Source organism: Alosa sapidissima, chromosome 1, assembly GCF_018492685.1.
Source record: "Alosa sapidissima isolate fAloSap1 chromosome 1, fAloSap1.pri, whole genome shotgun sequence".
NCBI lineage: Eukaryota > Metazoa > Chordata > Actinopteri > Clupeiformes > Clupeidae > Alosa > Alosa sapidissima.
Genome location: NC_055957.1, coordinates 41,508,186 through 41,527,710, shown reverse-complemented (window position 1 = coordinate 41,527,710; position 19,525 = coordinate 41,508,186). Strand labels below are relative to the sequence as shown.

The 19,525-nt window shown below is 39.3% G+C and overlaps 3 protein-coding genes across 5 annotated transcripts in view; 1 reads left to right on the top strand and 2 right to left on the bottom strand.

Annotated features, from left to right (window-relative positions):
- Window positions 1–934: 934 nt before the first annotated feature.
- On the bottom strand, window positions 935–2,061 carry cxcl8a (chemokine (C-X-C motif) ligand 8a). Its single transcript, XM_042088639.1, has 4 exons — window positions 1,846–2,061; window positions 1,585–1,717; window positions 1,297–1,383; window positions 935–1,172 (listed from the first exon to the last, which is right to left on the bottom strand). Exons 1-4 carry the CDS (start codon window positions 1,904–1,906, stop codon window positions 1,160–1,162), a joined length of 294 nt encoding a protein of 97 aa, XP_041944573.1. The 5' UTR covers window positions 1,907–2,061; the 3' UTR covers window positions 935–1,159.
- Window positions 2,062–15,044: 12,983 nt separating this feature from the next.
- LOC121706673 (permeability factor 2-like) lies at window positions 15,045–16,454 on the top strand. Of its 2 annotated transcripts, none has more exons than XM_042088620.1 (4): window positions 15,045–15,265; window positions 15,453–15,585; window positions 15,730–15,816; window positions 15,920–16,454. In XM_042088620.1, the coding sequence occupies exons 1-4, from the start codon at window positions 15,202–15,204 to the stop codon at window positions 15,930–15,932; spliced, it is 297 nt and encodes a 98-aa protein (XP_041944554.1). In that variant the 5' UTR covers window positions 15,045–15,201; the 3' UTR covers window positions 15,933–16,454. The 2 variants fall into 2 exon arrangements, with proteins under 2 accessions (XP_041944554.1, XP_041944559.1); XM_042088625.1 differs by having other exon boundaries at window positions 15,177–15,265; window positions 15,409–15,585.
- Window positions 16,455–18,974: 2,520 nt separating this feature from the next.
- LOC121706431 (zinc finger protein GLIS1) overlaps window positions 18,975–19,525 on the bottom strand; it is a 32,358-nt gene continuing 31,807 nt past the window's right edge. Inside the window, exon 10 of one of the 2 annotated variants that reach the window (XM_042088178.1) lies at window positions 18,975–19,353. In XM_042088178.1, the coding sequence (XP_041944112.1) occupies window positions 19,265–19,353 (89 nt within the window). In that variant the 3' untranslated portion in view covers window positions 18,975–19,264. The remainder of the gene's footprint in view (window positions 19,354–19,525) is intronic. The other variant, XM_042088186.1, reaches the window with a different exon arrangement.

Sequence of the window (19,525 nt, the reverse complement as noted above, 5' to 3'; positions counted from 1 at the left end):
TCTCACTGTCTTTCTCTCATTCTATCTCGGCACATTTACTTCACTCACTGGTAAGGTGTTTGGCTTTGGTCAAAGGTTCACAACTATTTATTGAATCTTTCTTTCTCTCTTTTGGTGCACACACTCTCTCTTTGGCACTACTGCCTTTGCTTTTGCTTTGGTTTGAGAGCGGGAAAATTATTATTTTTTAAAGCAAAGGGTCCCAATGTGTGTTCATATGTGTGTTTCTGTGTTGAACATTCTTTTTAATAAAGACAGTTATACCATTTCTGTTTGAGATTTAAGTTAATACTATTTAATTATTTAATACAAATATTAAGCAAATTCAACTAAATCTATATGGCTGGATGTAGCTAAATTAAATTGTGTGCAAATGGTTACCTAATACTAATTTTTACTCAAAATATTTTATTGGAGTTTGCTTGGCTTGATTTAGTTGTAACTACTCAATTTAGTTTAGCTTTAATTGCAAGAAAATATTAAGCAAATTCAACTAAATCTATATGGCTGGATGTAGCTAAATTAAATTGAGTGCAAATGGTTACCTAAAAAAAATTAAGTAATTCTTGCATGTCATTTTTTTCAGTGTATCTATCTATCTATCTATAAATAAATAATATGGACATGTGACTGGAGTCTCTTCCTACCAGGCTTCCAAGCAAGGAAACCCACCTGACCATTTAAGCTCCTGAGCTAGTTACTTTTTTTTTCAACCGGGCATGTTCTATGACTCACGACCTGAAACTTTAGAGTGGTTCCATAGGCCATTACCAGTTTCATTATTTACATTTTTTATTAAAACACGATACTGTATTATATAATTATTGTGGAATTTATTAGAGGAAGACCATTGAACAGTGATAAATAAATATTTCATATATGACCAAAAATTCGTACTAAATGTGGGCTAATTTGCTATAAAATAACAAAAGTGTGATCCAAAGCCTGCTAAAACACAGGATTGTTTTTATCTTAAACAATAAATAAAAGCAGTATAAGTTAATAAATAAATAATATAAATAGATTGCATTGCATCCAAAAATTTCAGTAGCTGAAAGCTGGATCCATATGAGGTGCTGAAGTGGTGCTGCTGGATATGGACATGATTCAGCAGCCTTGGCTGGAAAAGGTTGTCATTGTCAAAACGCTGGTCCTTGTTTCATGGTTTTCTGCTGTAAAAAATAATATATTGATTAGATTGATACAAAATTCATGCAAACTATTCAATGCAATAATAGTAAATACAAAATTAGCCTCAATCTAATCAAAAGGTCCAACATTCAACATTTTACTTACTTGGAAAGGATCTTTTCAATGACTTTCTTAACCCAAGGAGCCTTGGTGTCCAAGCAGATCTCCTGAGCAGTGCCTTTTAGTGTTGCACTGCAGGTGGTAGAAGACATTCGAGACAGTTAGAGATGATGCCAACCAATCAGAGAAAAGAGAAACTATTGTTTTTTTCTACAGGACAGGCGTACGTCTCCATTACTCTGTTGCCCTTCAAACTGCTCTGACCTATTTGCATGAACACTCAAAAGAGTCAATGCTGGCAAAGGCCCTGGATTCCAAAGAGGCAGAACTCACATAATTTCTGTGTCCTCACAGTGGGGGGTGGGAGGAAAGAGCTCCACGCTCTCGATCAGTTTTCCAATTCGTCGGCTCTCTGTCTCGATGCAACGGCATCGAGGCTCCACGCCAAGGCCTCTCAAACTCATGCCTGCAGTCAGGAGATGAGTACCTCAACATTAGTTATACACTACATTACAATGTAATGCAGACAGCAGCTAGCAGGTGGGATAAACACCGTAAACACAAGTTTGTCATCCAAGGTAGTTGTAAACTCACCCTCTGACATGGTGGTGATGGCAAGGAAGGTGGCAAAAATCACAATGAAGATTCGACTCATTTTTCCAAAGGCTTTTAGGAGGCTCTTTCCAAGGCTAAAATAACACTGATAGGTTACAGTGGAAGTTGTTGCAGTTGTAATCTTTTGTGCTGGTAAAGCTGGTAGCGGAGTATGTCTTCTCCCTCTTTGTCTATGGCCTTGAGTTTTGAATGTGGCGCTGAGCAGGCTCCTTTTAAGGCTGAGCCTTGGAAGTGAGTCAAGTCGGGATTTCGCAATAATGAAATCTGGGAAAGTCTGGACTGACGTCACCTTCAAGTCAGCAGAGAATTATTCTATTCAGCGTTAGCTGTCCATTAGTCAAAATATTAGCAATATTATCATTTGTTATCATTTGTGTGGAACTTTTTCATGATGTAGGCTATATATATTTTTTTTGTTCTTATCTTATATAATTCATGTATTTTTATTCCTTTCATTTATCAGTTAAACATTTGGTAGAGAGATGTAAACACTACATTTCTTTGAGTAACATTTGCACATATGTCATGGGCCAAGATTGTTTTAATTCAAGCAAAGTTCAAATTCAAATTTATTATAGCAATAACAAGATTAAATCAAGTCATTATAGAGCAAAGAGCCGGAGGCTAAATCTTTGTGTCATCAGCTACATAGCTGTGGTTTGGTATTACAGACACAAGCATTGTCGTCAGAGGCGCTTAAGATCGAGGATTATGATACAGGATGTATTTCATGCCAGATATTCTTCAGTGAGCCATGGATTGACTGTGAAACATGTACAAGTCCGAACCTGTCACTTCCTTTCCCTCCACTTGAATTTACATTCCCCATCTGCTCTGACAGACAACTCATTTGTTTGTGTGTAATTGCTCAGCACTTACACAGATTTCAACAGCACAAGCTTCAGAATACCAGTGATCTTATGTTTTGTCATAAAGTATCGTACTGTATACAAGTCTAGCACATTGGCCGTGATGCATCTGAAAACCCTCCGCTTTCACCATTTTAATAGGACTTTCTGTGGATGCATTATTTGCAGAGTTATAATGATTACGCCATGCTCATTTTACTGGCATGGAGACCAAGGTGTAGCTCTGACTGACAGACAGACAGACAGACACACACACACACAGAACCTGATAAGGATTTCCCTGCCTTCTTTTCCTTCTCAGACCGATACCTTTTCCATGCCTTAATGCCCTATATAATGATAGCTGGTACCTTGCTGATGTCAACTAAGCTCTAAACATGGGAAAGTACATACCAAAAGGATGACATCCCATACTTAGTCTTAAGAAGGCTTATAGGTATATAATCTCTTCGGTGGAACTTCCAGAAGCTTATCTGAAACTGCCACCATCCCTCTCCAACTTCACAAACAAAAACAAAACAGGGAAACCTAATTTACAGCGGGGAAAATAAGTATTGAACACATCAATATTCACATGAAATTTTCACCGGACATTAGAATTAACTTAGGTAATCCACACATCCAAACATTAATGTCTAAAAGTAGAGTTATGACTAAAAAAGTGGAATGGCACTGGGAAAAAGTATTGAACACGCTAAGAAAAAGCAGTACATAAAGGCAAGGAATGGCCAAGAACAAACTGGAATCTATAAGTAGTTAGAGAAATAATCTCTCCTATCTGTGTAAATTGATATAATCTGGGTTAGTACATACTGGTGGGCTATAAAAAGTTTTTTTGTTACCAAGGTGTCACACAAGAAACATTTCATGATGGGTAAAAGCAAAGAGCTCTCCCAAGACCTTTGCAACCTTATTGTTGCAAAACATATCAATGGAACTGGTTACAGATGCACATCAAAACTTCAGAAGCATCCAGTAAGCAGTATTGGAGCCATTATCTGCAAGTGGAAGGAACATTACTGCATCATCAACTGGCCATGCACAGGATCTCCTTGCAAGATTTCTGACCAGGAAGTCAGAAGAGTAGCCCAAGAGCCAAGGACCACTCAGAGAAAGCTCCAGAAAGACTTGGTACAATTGTTACAGAGAAAATCATAGGTAATGTACTCCACCGCCATGGCCTCTATGCACGCTCATCCCGCATGACTCTATTGCTGAAGAAAAACATGTCAAAGCTCGTTGAAAGTTTGCTACACAACATTTGGACAATCCTATGAAATACTGAGAGAATGTATTCTGGTCAGGCGAGAGCAAAATTGATCTCTTTCGGATGTCATACTACACACCATATTTGGAGGAGAAATGGCACTGTGCATCACCCTAAAAATACCCTACCACCAGTGAGGTTTGGAGGTGGTGGCATCATGGTGTGGGCTGTTTTTCATCTCATGGTACTGGCAGACTTCATACAGTTAAAGGAATGATGAATAGAATCATTTTGTTCCGGGAGAATCTTGCCATCCACCAGGACAATGAGGATGAGACATGGCTAGACCTTCCAGCAGGACAATGATCCAAACCATTCAGCAAAGAAAACTCTCAATTGGTTTCAGAGAAAGGAAATCAAGGCCCTGACTTTAATCCAATTGAACAGTTTTGGAAGTTGACTAAAGATCAGGATTCACAAGAGGAACCCCTGGAATCTTCCATATTAAAGGACTATCAGTTTAAAAGAATGGGCCAAAATCACACCAGAATACTGACTGATTAGTTTTGTCATACAGGAAATGCCTTGAAGCTGTCATTACGAATAAAGGATTTTCCCCAAAGTATCTAAGAAATTTCAGCAGCCGTGTTCAATACTTTTTTCCTGTGTCATTCCACTTTATTACACATAACTCTACCTACGGACTTTAATGTTTGGATTTTTTTATATGGGTGGATTATCTGAGTTAATACTAATGTCTGGTGAAAATTTCATGCAAATAGCCTCATTGGAAGTATACTTACTGAAAAAAATGTTGACGTGTTCAATACTTATTTTCCCCGCTGTATCATGGCTACTTTCAAGTACAGGCTACATGACCATATTTTAATAAATTCACAATCAGACAAGTATTCAAATAGAATGTTTTTTTTACTAAATATTCAGCATGAAAAAACAAATAAAATGGAAATGGCCCATGTAAAATAAAAGAATATAAAAGAAGAAAAAAATGAATTAAAATGAATAAATAAACATATGACTATACAACAATCCACATGGCCTAATAAAAAATCAGCTGATTAATCAAAGGCAGTATAAAATAGTGCAGTTTTAAGTCTCTTTTTAAAACAGCTGAGCAGATCTATCTCCATGGAGAGGAGTTTCCAGTGGTGGGCAGCATAATGGCTAAATGCCATTTCACTTTTGAATGGCATGCTTTCAATTAACTATGATGTGAATGAGGGAGAGTAATGGGTGCGTCTCTGTGTGTCTTCCATCTCCACAAAAGTTTTCTTCTAACTCCTCTAAAGGAAGCATTTTATATTTCTTGCAAAACACCTCAATAGCATGGGAACAGCCACCAGGAAATACACACCCTTCTGCATGCCATTATTCACAAGTAAAGGTGAAGGTCCATCCAATATCCTGTTTATTTACTGAACACTTTGAAATGGAGACAGTGATCTGCTCGATCCCCTCCCCCTTCAACCCAACCCATTGAGGACCACAATGGAAATAAGCTTTTTAGTTTTACTGTGTTATCCTTGATATCTTTGTTAGAATGTGCATGAGAAGCAGATCTTTGTTTGTTGTCTTGCAAAGTATCGAATAAAGTTCATCTGTCTGTATATCTATCTATCTACATTACATTACATTACATTACATTTGGCTGACACATTTTTAACCAAAGCGACTAACAACATGGTAACAGATAAGTTTTAAAGCAATTCTCTCAACAATTTTAGGACAATTTAAAAACGGTAGAGTACCTATCTATTTCTCTATCTGTAAATATGGACATGTGCATGTGCAACATTTGATTGGAGTCTCTTCCTACCAGAGACATGGGCTTTCCCTCTGTGGTAGAAGCAAGGAAAAGGGTGGTTATGTTTATGATTATTGTCATTCCCACCCCTACACTAAGAAGAACAGGTGAAACCTGCATGCACTTGTTGACTCAGGCCTGCTATCTTGTTAATCTCATCTCAGTTGCCGGGACATTTAAATTCCCACGATGCGTGGACAATAGGAGGTGTTGCATGGTGAAACAGTCTGTAGCTTCTGTAGTGACATGTCTGGTATGTCTTTCTAGGCTAGGAGTTCAGGCAGTTGAGCATACTTCCTTGAATGTGTGTGTGTGTGTGTGTGTGTGTGTGTGTGTGTGAGTGTGAATGTATGTTTTTAAACAGATCTGATTTTGAAACATTTTCATGGATGCAGGATTGACCTGAGAAGTGTCATATGAATGTCAGTTTCAGGTTTCAAGTTCATTGCTTTTAGCTTATTACCCTCGATAAAGATGCAATATTACCAGTAAGATGGAGGTTTCATCTGGAGTGGTTAAATGGAAATGCCAATCATTTAGAATATGTATATTACACATTTACCTGTAGTTGATATCAGCCTGGACATGCACAGAAAGCTATAGAGCATGTTTCCAAAGAACATGGAATTTTACAGTGATGCTACATGTCAAAATTGTCTGCAACCATTGTCTGCAACATTATTATGTTACGTTATGCTACATGACACATCACATTACACATAGTTGTTCATGTGTTTTTGCACGTGCACGTGACAGTGACAATTTACACCATCAGAATGTTCAGTGACGACATTAAGATTTGGATTGTCAAAACAGCATTTCATTGCTCTATACTCTAGAGGATCAACTATGCAGTATATACATTTATGTGTTTAAATGTTTTGCAAGATGTCATCTTCAGGGAGTGTGTGTGTGTGTGTGTGTGTGTGTGTGTGTAGATATGTGTGTTTATGTCCAGTCTTTTATACCATGCAATGGTCTTAGATCCTTAGATTCTAGGTGACTATAGAGCCAGTTATGCCTGCTTGATGGTTTTCTTTGCCCCCACTGTCAACTTCAAGGTAGCGCTGCCTTACCTAACCCTAACCCTTGCCTAACCCTAGCGCCTTCCAGGCAGCTCTGCCTTAAAGTCAATGGTGAGAGCCAAAAAAAAACATCAGGCTGACATGACTGGCTGTGTGGTTGATGGACCATATTGTCATGCCCACATTCCATCAGAAATCACCAAAATGTCTGTAATTAATAAAAGTACCAACAGCAACAGTATTTGCTGAGGAAGCAACTCAACTCACGTTTTAGGCACTGCATTTCACATCATGCCTGATATCCCCTTTTAGTGTTCATTGGAACCTATGGCGTCTTGGGACGTATTGCTTTTCTAAAATGATGAACTTATACCTTGTTCGTTCAAGGAATTCTTGTTGGCTGTAAGGGTTTCTATTGTTCACTACACGTTTTGAAAGTGATCCACAATATTATTCTATATGTCGCTGTCATTATAGTATCTGTGGCCATCTTAGATCTTTTTTGGCTAAAGTCATAAAAACTGTAGTTTTTACCATTATCATCACAATTATCATTGTAATGGTATTTTGGAATATTTTTATATTCAACTTCTTTAAGTAGAGTGTTTGTGAACTTTCAGAAGTAGTTCATGACTTTCTTTTTCACTAAGGTATGAAAATAAAGTGACACATGAGGCTTAGCCCCCTAGTCAATTTTCAACATAGGAAAGATAAGGGAATACAAGATAAGATAAGGGTTGCCGGTTCGAATTCCGACCAGTAGGAACGGCTGAAGTGCCTTTGAGCAAGGCTCCCCGAGCGCCACTGTTGTAGCAGGCAGCTCACTGCGCCGGGATTAGTGTGTGCTTTACCTCACTGTGTGTTCACTGTGTGCTGAGTGTGTTTCACTAATTCACGGATTGGGATAAATGCAGAGACCAAATTTCCCTCACAAGATCAAAAGTGTATATATACTTATACTTATACACTAAATACATTTAAATAAAAAGAAAGTGTGTGTACATTTGTAAGTCAGGGAATGGCTATACAAACTAGGTAGCCTACTTGGTTGAAAATGCACATATTTACAGTTAAACAATAATTATAAGGTTCTAATCAACTGGAAATAGGACAAACATGCTTGGACAAAGACCCATGATTATCTTGCCCCCATAGTATGGAGGATGGTAGGAGAGGCAAAAAAAAGAACCACTGTTGGAGAGTTATAGAAAAAGGTATTATCTTTGGGTCACCAAGTCCCCCAAAAAAGCCTGCGTGAAGCTGGCCCCCCATGTTATTCAAAAATGATTAAAAACACTGCTATTCGTTTGTGCTACGTTTGTGCCGTAAAAATTATCGTTTGTGCTGTTAAGGGTTTTAAGTAATTAAACTTTACATTTTCTGGCCAGTGACGTCACTCAGCCCCCCCTACTTGTTCAAATTTCCCCAAAATAGTGTCAATCGTTTGTGCTATGTTTGTGCTCATTTGTGCCGTTAAAAGTAACATTTCTGCTACTATGTTTTTTAAGATATTCCGCTTTTTTGTTACACGTGTGACGTCATCCAGCCCCCCCATCAATGTCCAAATCTTTCCAAAATGGTCTCAATCGTTTGTGTTAGGTTTGTGCTGATTTGTGCCTGTTCTGTTAAGCAGAAGAGGCTGATCAGCTGGAGACTTCGCTCACTGCCTTGCACAACAGACAGACTGAGGAAGTCATTTGTCCCCAGGGCCATTGAACTGTTCAATGCTTCACTTAAGGCAGCGTTTCTCAAACTGTGGGTCGCGGAGACATGCCAGGTGGGGCGCGAACTGACGTGAAAAACAGGTTTTTTAATTTATTTTTTTATCTGGGCCCAGGTAGCACCCGATGCGCAATGGACGCACTGTGTTATTCACAGGGAAGCGCTCGTGTCAAGGCAGCTTAGTTAGTCCCGACCTACATGAGATTTTGAACGTTGTTGTGAGAGTGGTGAATTTCATCAAAACCCGGCCCTTAAAAGCGCGTCTATTCTCCGCACTTTGCGAAGAGATGGTAGCTGACCAAAAGGCTGTACTGTTTCACAGCGAGGCAAGGTGGCTTTCCCGAGGTTAAGTGCTGTCGCGCGTGTTTGAGCTCCGAGTCGCCTCTTCTTGGAGGAAGAGCGCATGTTTGAATCTGCAAGCACGTTCACTAATGAACATTTCTTGACGAAGCTGGCCTATCTTAGCGATATATTTGATATATCTTAGCGCATGGGCGGACTGGCCATCTGGCATACCGGGCATTTTCCCGGTGGGCCGACGCACCTTTTGGGCCGATAGAATAGGCTATATATAATTTAATCATTTTGGCCAAGGATCGGCCCAAAGGAAGGACAACCAGCAGCCCATTGGTTACATTTCCATATTGACACTCGACTAATCCTATAACAGCTCACATCAGGCCCACCCCTCGCATTTTGGCTCAGAGCCAGGATTTTGTGAGCGCATCAAAAGTTAATTGAAGTTGCCTACACGAAATTGCGGTGGGTGCGTAGTGACAATAGTGCAAAAGTAACACCAATGTAGAAGCTTCAAAAATACAATATTGCAAGTAGGCTAGCATATGTCAGCAACATGTTGAAGTTCGTTGAGTTTGAACGAGGATGTAAGCAAGCATAGGCTACAGAGCAAGGGACAGTGAGCAGGTGGTGGAGCCAAAGTCCTTTTAGGCAAGTCCCTCCACTCGGCGGCCATATACCAACGTTTTATGGGCACTCATCGGGCACAGTCTTTGGGTCGAACTGCACGTGCGCAAGGCTTCACGACACCAATCTTGCTCCAGCGGCGAGATCACAACACATGATTGGCACGATGTCTTCACAACACACCATATGATTGGCTCAATGTATTCACATCACACCACATGATTGGCTCAATGTATTCACATGTCGACGTTTTGCCGAGGAAGGGGTGGGATATGTGTAGACAACGGCCATATTGGCGTGACAAACTAGCCCCATGCATTTCTATGGAGTATTTTTTGAGTGCTGTGTCTCCACATTAGAAAGTCTCTGGTGGAGCCTAGTTGAGGCTACATGATAAGAACTCAGTGGTGGAGCAGGTAGGCTATGTGTGACGTGCCATGCTGACGATGATGATTATGATGACTTATTAATTGCGACAAGGTAGCCTAATGATAACGTAGGCCGTGCTGTGATTATAATAACAAATAGCCTAGCGCAACTTAAATGTTCTAAATGAATGATTTGCAAACCCGGACAGCAAAAGAGTGTCAAATCGATGTTAATTGTTGGTCAGATTGATCAGTTTCTGTCAGACGCCCAAAATTCAACATCGATGGCATGAGTGGTGGTTGGTCTCTCAAAGTAGAGCGTCTTCTTGAGATCTTGGAAGGGTTATCATGGTAAAGATGGGCTAAAAGACTATAGACTGACGGAAATGTAGGCTAGAAAACATCAAGTCATATTCATGCACAAGCCAACTAATATACAGTAACCTATACGACAGGCTACTGGAAGACATTAAAGATAATTAGTTAATGTAGCTATAATGTTCCAAAATGTACCAGCAATGTAGTATAGCCTACAGGAATAAAATATGTCCAGCAACAGCCCTGTTTATTTCGTGTTGTTTCAGTTGTCCTACAGTGATAACTGGTATAAATGACATAAATGTCATAAAAAGACAATCTGGGTAATTTAACTCTTTACACATAGGCTTCAGTAATGTTTGGTGCTGCTGTGAATTGTAGCCTATTGAATAATTTTGAATTCAAGCAGAAACTCTTCTTTGATAATTGCTTGTTAGTTAGCCTACTTGAATATGGAGATCATGTGCTCCATGGCTACCTCTGATCAGTCAGAGTGATAGCCAATGAGGCCTACATCACTTTCAGTGCTCCATGACAGTTGAACATATATGCATAGTTAAGGAGGGTAATGCAAATATTTTGTATTTAATTAGGTGTGCCCGACCGATTTGAGGGCCGCTTGGGCCAAATTTGCCAGGGCCGATTTTTGGTCCCAGTCCGCCCCTGTCTTAGCAATACATTTAAGTTAAATGTCCAGTTACAAGGCAAAGACAAGCACCTACCTCACCTAGCAAATAAGATTACTGCATTCACCAAAAAAACTTGAGTATGGGACAGGCGCCTCGATCGCGACAGTATTATGCCTTTGAGATTTCTGAGCGAAATCGCTGAAACGTCTGATTTGGGAGGCACTCTTGTGATCCCATGTATTAAACAGTAGGCCTACATCACATCCATGCAAAGTTTATTTCAAAAATATTTCCCAACCAGCAGTGCTCAGTATGACTGGATTATGGATCCATTTAATGCAGCATGTTGGTATTTCATTGGATATATAGTACAATGCTGTAAAATGGCCTATGCTTCCTAATATGTTGCTGGAAAACAGAAATATGTGTGTTATGTATTTATTTATTATTCTATCTGCAGCACCAGCTGATTTTAACTCTGTTGAAGAGGATATATTTAGAACTTGTCATTATTTCAATAAATTTGACAATTTTAAGCTTGACCTACCACTTTCTTAGAGCGATGAGGGACAGGTGGGGCTCGAGAATGCCCCCTTGATCAAAGTGGGGAATGAAAGAAAAAGTTTGAGAACGACTAATCTAGTTTGTCACGAGTTGGGTCGCGATAGTCTGTCATTTTTAAAAAGTGGGTCCCCAGAAAAAAAGTTTGAGAAACACTGAATTAAGGGAAGAGGAGAGATAGAGAGATATAGTCCACTAGCCACTTTTTACCACTGTCTTTTTGCCTCACTGTTTGCGTGCTATATTAGCACATATGCATAACCCGAACATATGCAACAGCCGAACTGTGGCCACACTTATACCTTTTCTTAAAATAGTTATATATATAGATATATAGACTTTATTCTTGCACTGTTGCACTTACTCATTTGCACTATCACCATTGCACTATCACCATGATACTCACTCACACAGAGCACCTTACCTTACCTTACTATGCACAGAGAATCACAGACTCAGTCCCTGCCTCAGTCATTGCAAGCGCCTCTTGATTGATTAATCACCACTATGTGGATACTGTTTTTAGAATTGATTTAGATTAAGTGTTAGTTAGTATAATTTGCATTTTAGTATATTTAGTATATTCTTTATCTTCTACTGTCCTTATTGCTTAGTTGTGTTTTTATATTATATACTTTTAATTACTTTTTCTGCTGTTAGTGAATGTGTGTGTGTTGTCTGTATGCTACTGAGACCTTGAATTTCCCCTGGGGATCAATAAAGTATCTATCTATCTATCTATTGGACCTAGAGCAGCCTTCGACACAGTTGATCACAACATATTATTACACAGATTAGAGCACTAGACTTTCAGGTATAGTCAGGCATGTAGTGGAGGCTAAACGCAAGTAAACGCAGTTTATCAACCTCTGAAATTTCAGAAATAGAGTGTATACCTCTTATTAGAGTTTATCCACCTCTCAAAAGAGTTTATTCACCAATTGCAACTTTTACCATTAAAAAAATCACACTGTATTATCTACATTCAAAATATGTACACTCATTAAGACTCTAGGAATTCTTAATAGGCTACCATTGGTATTGTTATAAACACTGGACAATAACCTCCACCATCATCAAACATGTTCTGAATGCCTTTTTAAAGATCTGATACAGCATGGCACAGTCCACCTTACTGTAATCACAGAATTCATAGTTTACCCACCTCTTGCTCTTACCACTACACTCTGGGTATAGTCACCAATTGGGTCAAATCATATCGACAAGAAAGGAACAATCAGCAACTTACAGAGCCCTAGAGGTGTCATCGCAAAATGTTTTGCATATTGAGAGAATGTGCGCTCGTTTTACTACATTGTGCACTCGTTTTACTAAATTGTGCTCTCGTTTTACTCTATTGTGCGCACAATTTACTATATTGTGCACTCGTTTTACTAAATCGTACGCTCGGTTTACTAAATCGTGTGCACAATTTACTATATTGTGCTCTCGTTTTACTATAGTGTGCACTCATGGCCCCAGCCATGGCGCAACTGGCTGGAGCACCTGCACCGTACGCTGGCGACCCGGGTTCGATTCCCGCCCCGTGGTCCTTTCCGGATCCCACGCCGACTCCCACCCACTTCCTGTCACTCTCCACTATCCTGTCGCATTAAAGGCATAAAAAAGGCCCCCCCCCCAAAAAAAAATAAAAAAAAAATAGTGTGCGCTCATTTTACTAAATTGAGCTCTCATTTTAAGCATAGTAAAACGAGGGCACAATTTATTAAAACGAGTGCACTATTTACTAAAACGAGTGCACAATTTACTAAAACGAGGGCACAATTTATTAAAACGAGAGCACAATTTAGTGAACATGGTTATAGAACATTGTGTGCACAATCTACTTAAACGTGGCCACAATTTGTAAAACGTGCACTCAATATTGTCTTCTTGACACATGTAAACATGAGCACATTATAGTACATTCGAGATTTTAAGAAATTAAAAAACGTAGGTTTTAGTCAACAATCCAGGAGGTAGTGGAAACCGGTCATTACAACAGAACCCGAGTAGTATGTAGCCTAGTAGGCCTAGTTACATTTCTCCATTATGGGTCTCCATAGCTGGCAGTTGACACCGCAGGTGACCCTGCTATAAAGAGTAGAAGTCCGCTAACCATCCTGACCACCTAATGGTGAAAACTAAAAAGGCTTTAATTAACTGCATGCATACATATTTCGAGAGCTCAATTTAAGCCTACAACGGGGTCACGTTTTATTAATTCAAGGGCTCAATTAAAGGAAAACGTGCTCACGTTTATTAATTCGAAGGCTCAATTAAAGGAAAACTTGCTCACAAATTATCACGACCAGAAAAAATATCACTTAAAGTGACCTCTCCCGGGATCCGTAGCAACTGTACCTCAACGCCAATGTCCTTGACTTGTGGTGTTCCCCAGGGGTCGATCTTGGGGTCACCATTCAACCTCTATATACTCCCACTTGGACAAACCATCAAAAACAATTTCATTTTCATAATGCCGATGACACCCAACTTTACTTAAAGGGATATTCCACCATTTGGGGAATTACACTCATTTTCCACCTCCCCTTGAGTTAAACAATTGATTTTTACCTTTCTCCAGTTCACCCAGCCGTTCTCTGAGTCTGGCGATACCACTTTTAGCTCCAGCCTTGCATAGATCATTGAATCGGATTAGACCATCTCGCCTGCTAGCATCAAGTGACTAAGAATTCCGGTAATTTTCCCATTTAAAACTTGTCTCTTCTCAAGTTAGAAAGTGTAATAAGACTAATGGAAAATGAAACGTGGAGATTTTGTAAACTGATTTGACATGCAACTATTACTCTCAAAATGAATGGTCCTAAATCCTTGCTAAATCCTTGCTTCTCTAACTTTATGGAGTGTATGAGAATATTACGAGCTGTTTTTTGGCAAAGGGTGGCTTAAGAAGGTATTACAAGCAGGAGTGTCAATACGTTTTGTTATTTATATATTTATTCAGAAATATTTATTTCTTAATGACATTTTTCTTTTTGTCATAATAAATTTGGTTCCCTTCAAGGTTGGCTTTTAGTCAACTTTAGCAGAGGGTTTGGGGTTTGGGCTACTCAGTCATTGTATGTGTGTGTCTATGTCTATATAATGTATGACCATACGTCAACTGACCGATGATCTAATCAGATCCTCAACGCATGACCTCCAACCAAAGTTGTGGATATTCCAATACAGAATGACATCAATATTACTGACCCTCTGTGCAGGGGGAATAACAAGGACAGTGGCTTACATCAGCTGATGGGGAAATGTCAGATTTTCACTTCTCCATCACACTTGTCTTCATGATGGCATGATGAGATTCACTAAATGTGTATTGTATCACGACCTGGTTGACTCCCAAGGATATATTCAGTACCTATTAATGTCAGTTGTTTGACTGTACATGGATTTGGCAACTATTGTCTATTCTTAGTTTAGGAGTTTAGAAGACAGTTCACTGCTTAAGCCTTTGATTATAATCCATTATCTCCTCACATTCAGTATGTGCATTCAGGTGCTTGTGCACAATGCAGTCTCTACAAATGGGAGGCAAAGTAACCCTGGTCATGGTCTTGTTGCAAAGTTTATTTACCAGCTGTCTTTTTGCATTTGTGTCATCTATTTGAGCATTTTTCTGTTAAAGAGGTTTGGCCAGACTGTGAGAGTCCCAGATTACGAAACCTCATGACTCACTTCCACTGTCATTGTATAAAAAGAGAGATTGTTTTTCCCCATGACATGACATTCACACACTCGAGCACAGCGTTCTTGCAAGGAGTTCCTGGATCTGTAGTTAAATATTAAACAATCTGTTGAAATTCTGAGCAAGCACGTTGTGGATTCTTGACCTAGTGACTAACCTAGAGATTAACTATAAGACCAGAATGGGCAGTAAAATACTCAGCGGCTGTTTGACCTTGCTTGTGGCCTGCTTGGTCATCACAGATGGTGAGTTACCTATGCCGCAGCAGCATCACATAGCCTACTGGAAGCATATCTGCATGCATCTCACAGACATTCATCTCCATTCAACTGTGTATTGTGTGTTCAGCTGTGCAAGTTCTGTAAATATGAATGTATTATTTTCCTAGAGGAGGGTGTATGCGAAACTCACCCTTTATAAACTCTACATCAGGTATGAGCCTGCAAGGGGCAGGAGTGGAGCCTCGTTGCCACTGCATCGGCACAGAGAGCCGGCGCATTGGGAAACTGATTGCGAGGGTGAAGATGTTTTCCCCAAGCCCTCACTGCAAAGACACTGAAGTCATGTAAGTGCTGAGCGTCAGTCTGTCAGTCATGCTTTTCTATTCTCAACCCTAGCTGGTCTTTTCACAGTTTGTTGTTAAATTTGGTCATAAATGAAGTCTTTTGAGGTGATGACATTTTCTCTTCTCTTTTCTTTCTTCTGACAGTGCCACCTTAAAGGATAGTGGGAAAGAGATCTGCTTGGACCCCAGTGCTCCCTGGGTAAAAAAGGTCATTAACAACATCTTGTCGAGGTAAGTTGGTAACATTTAAAAAGCATAGGGTAACTGGATAAGGCATTTAAGACACTACATCATAATCTGAAATTTGCTATGTGCTATGTCCCCCCCCCCTCAGAAACCAGAGATGAAATCTGTTCCTACATGAAGACAACTAAACGTCCTGCTACAACACTGTCCAGTTCTAAGTGTGTGATGGCTGTACTCAGGATAAACTGAAATGGTTTGTTAAAACCCAGGTGCAGTTTACAAGACCCAATGCTTGGAATATTTCTGTACTTACTGTAAATGCACTCAGAGTGAATGTTGAACATGTACGGTTCATGAAAGGCTTAGCAAAACATGGATGTATTGCACCCTCTGTTGGTGAAGTAAAAGAAGTGAAAAGTGTCCACCTGGGTCAATGAACACTGAGTACCAAGACAGAAAAGCATGAAAACATTCTGTAATCTGTAAGTGCTTCTTCACATGTCTGAGTCTCTTCACTGTCTCCTTTAACATCAACCATAGCTATGTAACACAAGTCAATATAACACCACAGTACTAATTGGTCAGTAGGGTAATATAATGTTACAATTGACACCATATTATTTGCTGTATCTGAACTTGCATGCTGTCATCTGAAACCTGAAAATAAATTCAGATTGTGGCTATTTTGATGTTGACTTTACCCAGTCTACACTGGGCGTATCTAAAAAATGTGCCCTCTCTTGGTTGATAAGAGGAAAGGCTGCAGGTCAGGAGATTTTTATCATATAACATCACTTGTCAGAATAATCTATCTAAATCTAAAATAAATTATAATTTTTCAGAATAGGTGGTTGTGTTATTTCTATGTAGCTTTTGTGTAGCCTAATGCACATTATGTACAACCCCAATTCCAAAAAGTTGGGACGCTGAGCAAAATGTAAATAAAAGGCCGAATGTGATCATCTGCAAATCGTAAACCTACATTTAGGTTAGGAAATAGATATAACTCAAATCACAATAAGCTCATTTTTTGGTGTAATGATAAAGACCACAAAAGGAGGAATATTTCACTAATAGGTTACTGGCACCTAATAGATTACTGGCACCATGACTGGGTATAAAAAGAGCATCCCAGAGACGCAGAGTCTCTCAGAAATAAAGTTGCTGAGGTATTCATCACTCTGCGTAAACCTGTGTGGACAAATAATGAAACAATATAAGAATAATGCTTTTTAACATGAAATTGTGAAGAATTTGTGGACCTCATCATCATCTACAGTTCATAATATCATTAAAATATTCAGAGAATCCAGAGAAATCTTTGAAAACAAGGGACAGGGTTGAAAAACAAGATCGGATGGCTGTGGTCTTTGTATAGCGTAAAACTTGTGTCACCTCAAACCGAATTTGAATATGTTGTATATGCATTTAAATTTGAGCAATTGTATTGAGAAACCGAATTTGAATAGTATATGCTGAAACTGAATTCATTAGATTGAAACTGAATCCCAGTCAACTCATAGAAGTGGCCTGGAAAAATCCACATTCATTCATGAAGTGAATAGTCTGGTCACTCTCGATTGGGAAACATTTGCAACACTTGCATCGTGATGTGCACTAACTTTGAAATCAGCCCTACCAATCACATTGGTCAGAGATTCCTCACGTTGCTTCCTACTTCACCTAAACTTTACAAACTGACAATAAACAGCATCAACCGTCAGGAAAAATAGTATGTGGGTCTACCTTTGCTGTAAATACATTTCTGCATTTTTCCAACTGCATTTTTGATGTTTGCAGGTGTTGCTGCTTCCTCAATTATCTCAATAAGTTTCAGTTTCGTCTTCCCCTCTCATTGCTGATTGGCCTGACATTTTTCTTGTCTGAGGGAAACGGTTATGAACTATGGTGTTCCAAACTAGATCTCCCTGAAAGAAGTTCTAGGTGGGCGGGGTCAGGCTACCATAGAAGAATCCAGGTCCTAAAATGGCCTGTCTGCAGTGTAGACCTCTCGCACTGTTTGTTAAAAAACAAATTTACAGAAAAACATACAGTAGGAAACAACCCTTATGACAACCAGTTCATCACTTTTGCATGTAATGACTCAAGCGAAATAAGGCCAGTTTGTTTTATAGGGTAGGACTATTCAGCATGAGACTAGAACCTTTTGACCAACATGACAGTAGCAATTGAAAATGTAAAAAACATCAGACATTCATACATAATCAGTTGCATGGATGTAGTAAAGCGTTTGCTGTTGTTCAAGATTGGGAGAAATTGCTTTTATTGTGTGCAAAAGACATACGATGATAGAGTTTGACCAAGCAGTTTCAGGAAATTAAATTCTAATCTGAGAAATGCACCAAAACGACTGAGAAAAACTGTGTACAGTGTTTGAGAGAAACAGCTTTTCTCTGCCTATGAGACATGCCATAAACCTACAGTCGACAGATCAACTATACTATGCCTGTTACATCTCATAGCCTAAATACTGTATCAGAGATGCACTCAAAGTCCCTGAACTTGTGAAGTGGAGACAAGTCCCTGAGATACTTGTCAATACATGCCCAGATTGCTTGATATTGTACTATGTAATGCTGTTTAGATAGATAGATAGATAGATACTTTATTGATCCCCAAGGGGAAGAGGAAGGATCATGACCCTTTTAGTTGGTTTTTAACTAACTGGGTATTGTGTAAGCTCTAAATGGTGCCGTATTTTTCATTGTATTCCTTTAGGTTATACATGGGACAACCTTTTGAGCAATATTGCAAGGCAACCACATAACCGTTTCCATGTGTTCAGACTGGATGATGATTAAAGTTCTCAGGTGTGAGAGGGAGTGTATTGTGTGTGTGAGCAACCTACATGTTACTCATCTTGCACTGGATCATCTTCCTGAATCTCAATATTCTGATCACAAGGAGGCTGGGCAAATTACTCAGCACCAGTCAGCATATAGTCCAGATAGCTCCGCTCCACATTGAGCCTAGTCCTGATCTGCATGCTGCAGCCAGGGGTACTTGTCCCTGTTTGGTTCACAGAGAAACTGATGCTAATGAAAGGTTTACGTAGGTTTTCATAATTTAGCACACCCTTGGAGTAGTTATTACAGTTTAACCAATAAAAACATATGGAAACAAATGAATGAACAACTGGTGTATGTGTAAATAAAGTATTTATTAAAAACATTTTTTTCCAGGAATAAAAATGCAGATTCTCTTTTGAGAAACCATTACATTGAGGCACATTGTTCTATTTAAAATGATGACTATAGTTGATGCTACAATTATGTTGCCTTTTCAAAAGAGCATGTATGGGTGTCCTTATAACAGTGCAAAAACAGCATGAACCTACTGTATAATACCTACTTAGAATGTAAACATTGGCTCTGACAGAGAGAGAGAAAAGAAAGTAACAATGTACTTGTGAGACAGACAGGCGGACGATGAGTGTCTGTCCTCTCAATTCCCCGCTGGCTGGATAGTCCTCTTACAGGCACATCTGGGGGGTCACTCTCCTCTGGAGAGGGGGGAAAACATGGCTGCCTGAGGCTTGGTGCTCCTGCCCACTGAAGCCTACTGAGACACAGGTAATGTATATGCATATATTTATGCACATATTTACAGTTTGTAAGTGTGTGTGCGCACATGTGTGTTAAACCCCTGACTCTTCAACATACTCACAAAGGCTTCCTTTTCATGGTTAGATGCAGTTATAGTTAAGTAATACTGTTCATGGCTGAAAAGTCCA

Excerpts from the sequence above, each read along its gene's own strand:
- LOC121706673 (XM_042088620.1), top strand. The coding sequence starts at position 15,202 with ATGGGCAGTAAAATACTCAGCGGCTGTTTGACCTTGCTTGTGGCCTGC. Across the intron at positions 15,266-15,452 it reads CTGCTTGGTCATCACAGATG|GTATGAGCCTGCAAGGGGCA; the intron begins GTGAGTTACCTA and ends ACTCTACATCAG. Across the intron at positions 15,586-15,729 it reads TGCAAAGACACTGAAGTCAT|TGCCACCTTAAAGGATAGTG; the intron begins GTAAGTGCTGAG and ends TTCTTCTGACAG.
- cxcl8a (XM_042088639.1), bottom strand. The coding sequence starts at position 1,906 with ATGAGTCGAATCTTCATTGTGATTTTTGCCACCTTCCTTGCCATCACC. Across the intron at positions 1,718-1,845 it reads CATCACCACCATGTCAGAGG|GCATGAGTTTGAGAGGCCTT; the intron begins GTGAGTTTACAA and ends TCCTGACTGCAG. Across the intron at positions 1,384-1,584 it reads TGTGAGGACACAGAAATTAT|TGCAACACTAAAAGGCACTG; the intron begins GTGAGTTCTGCC and ends TACCACCTGCAG.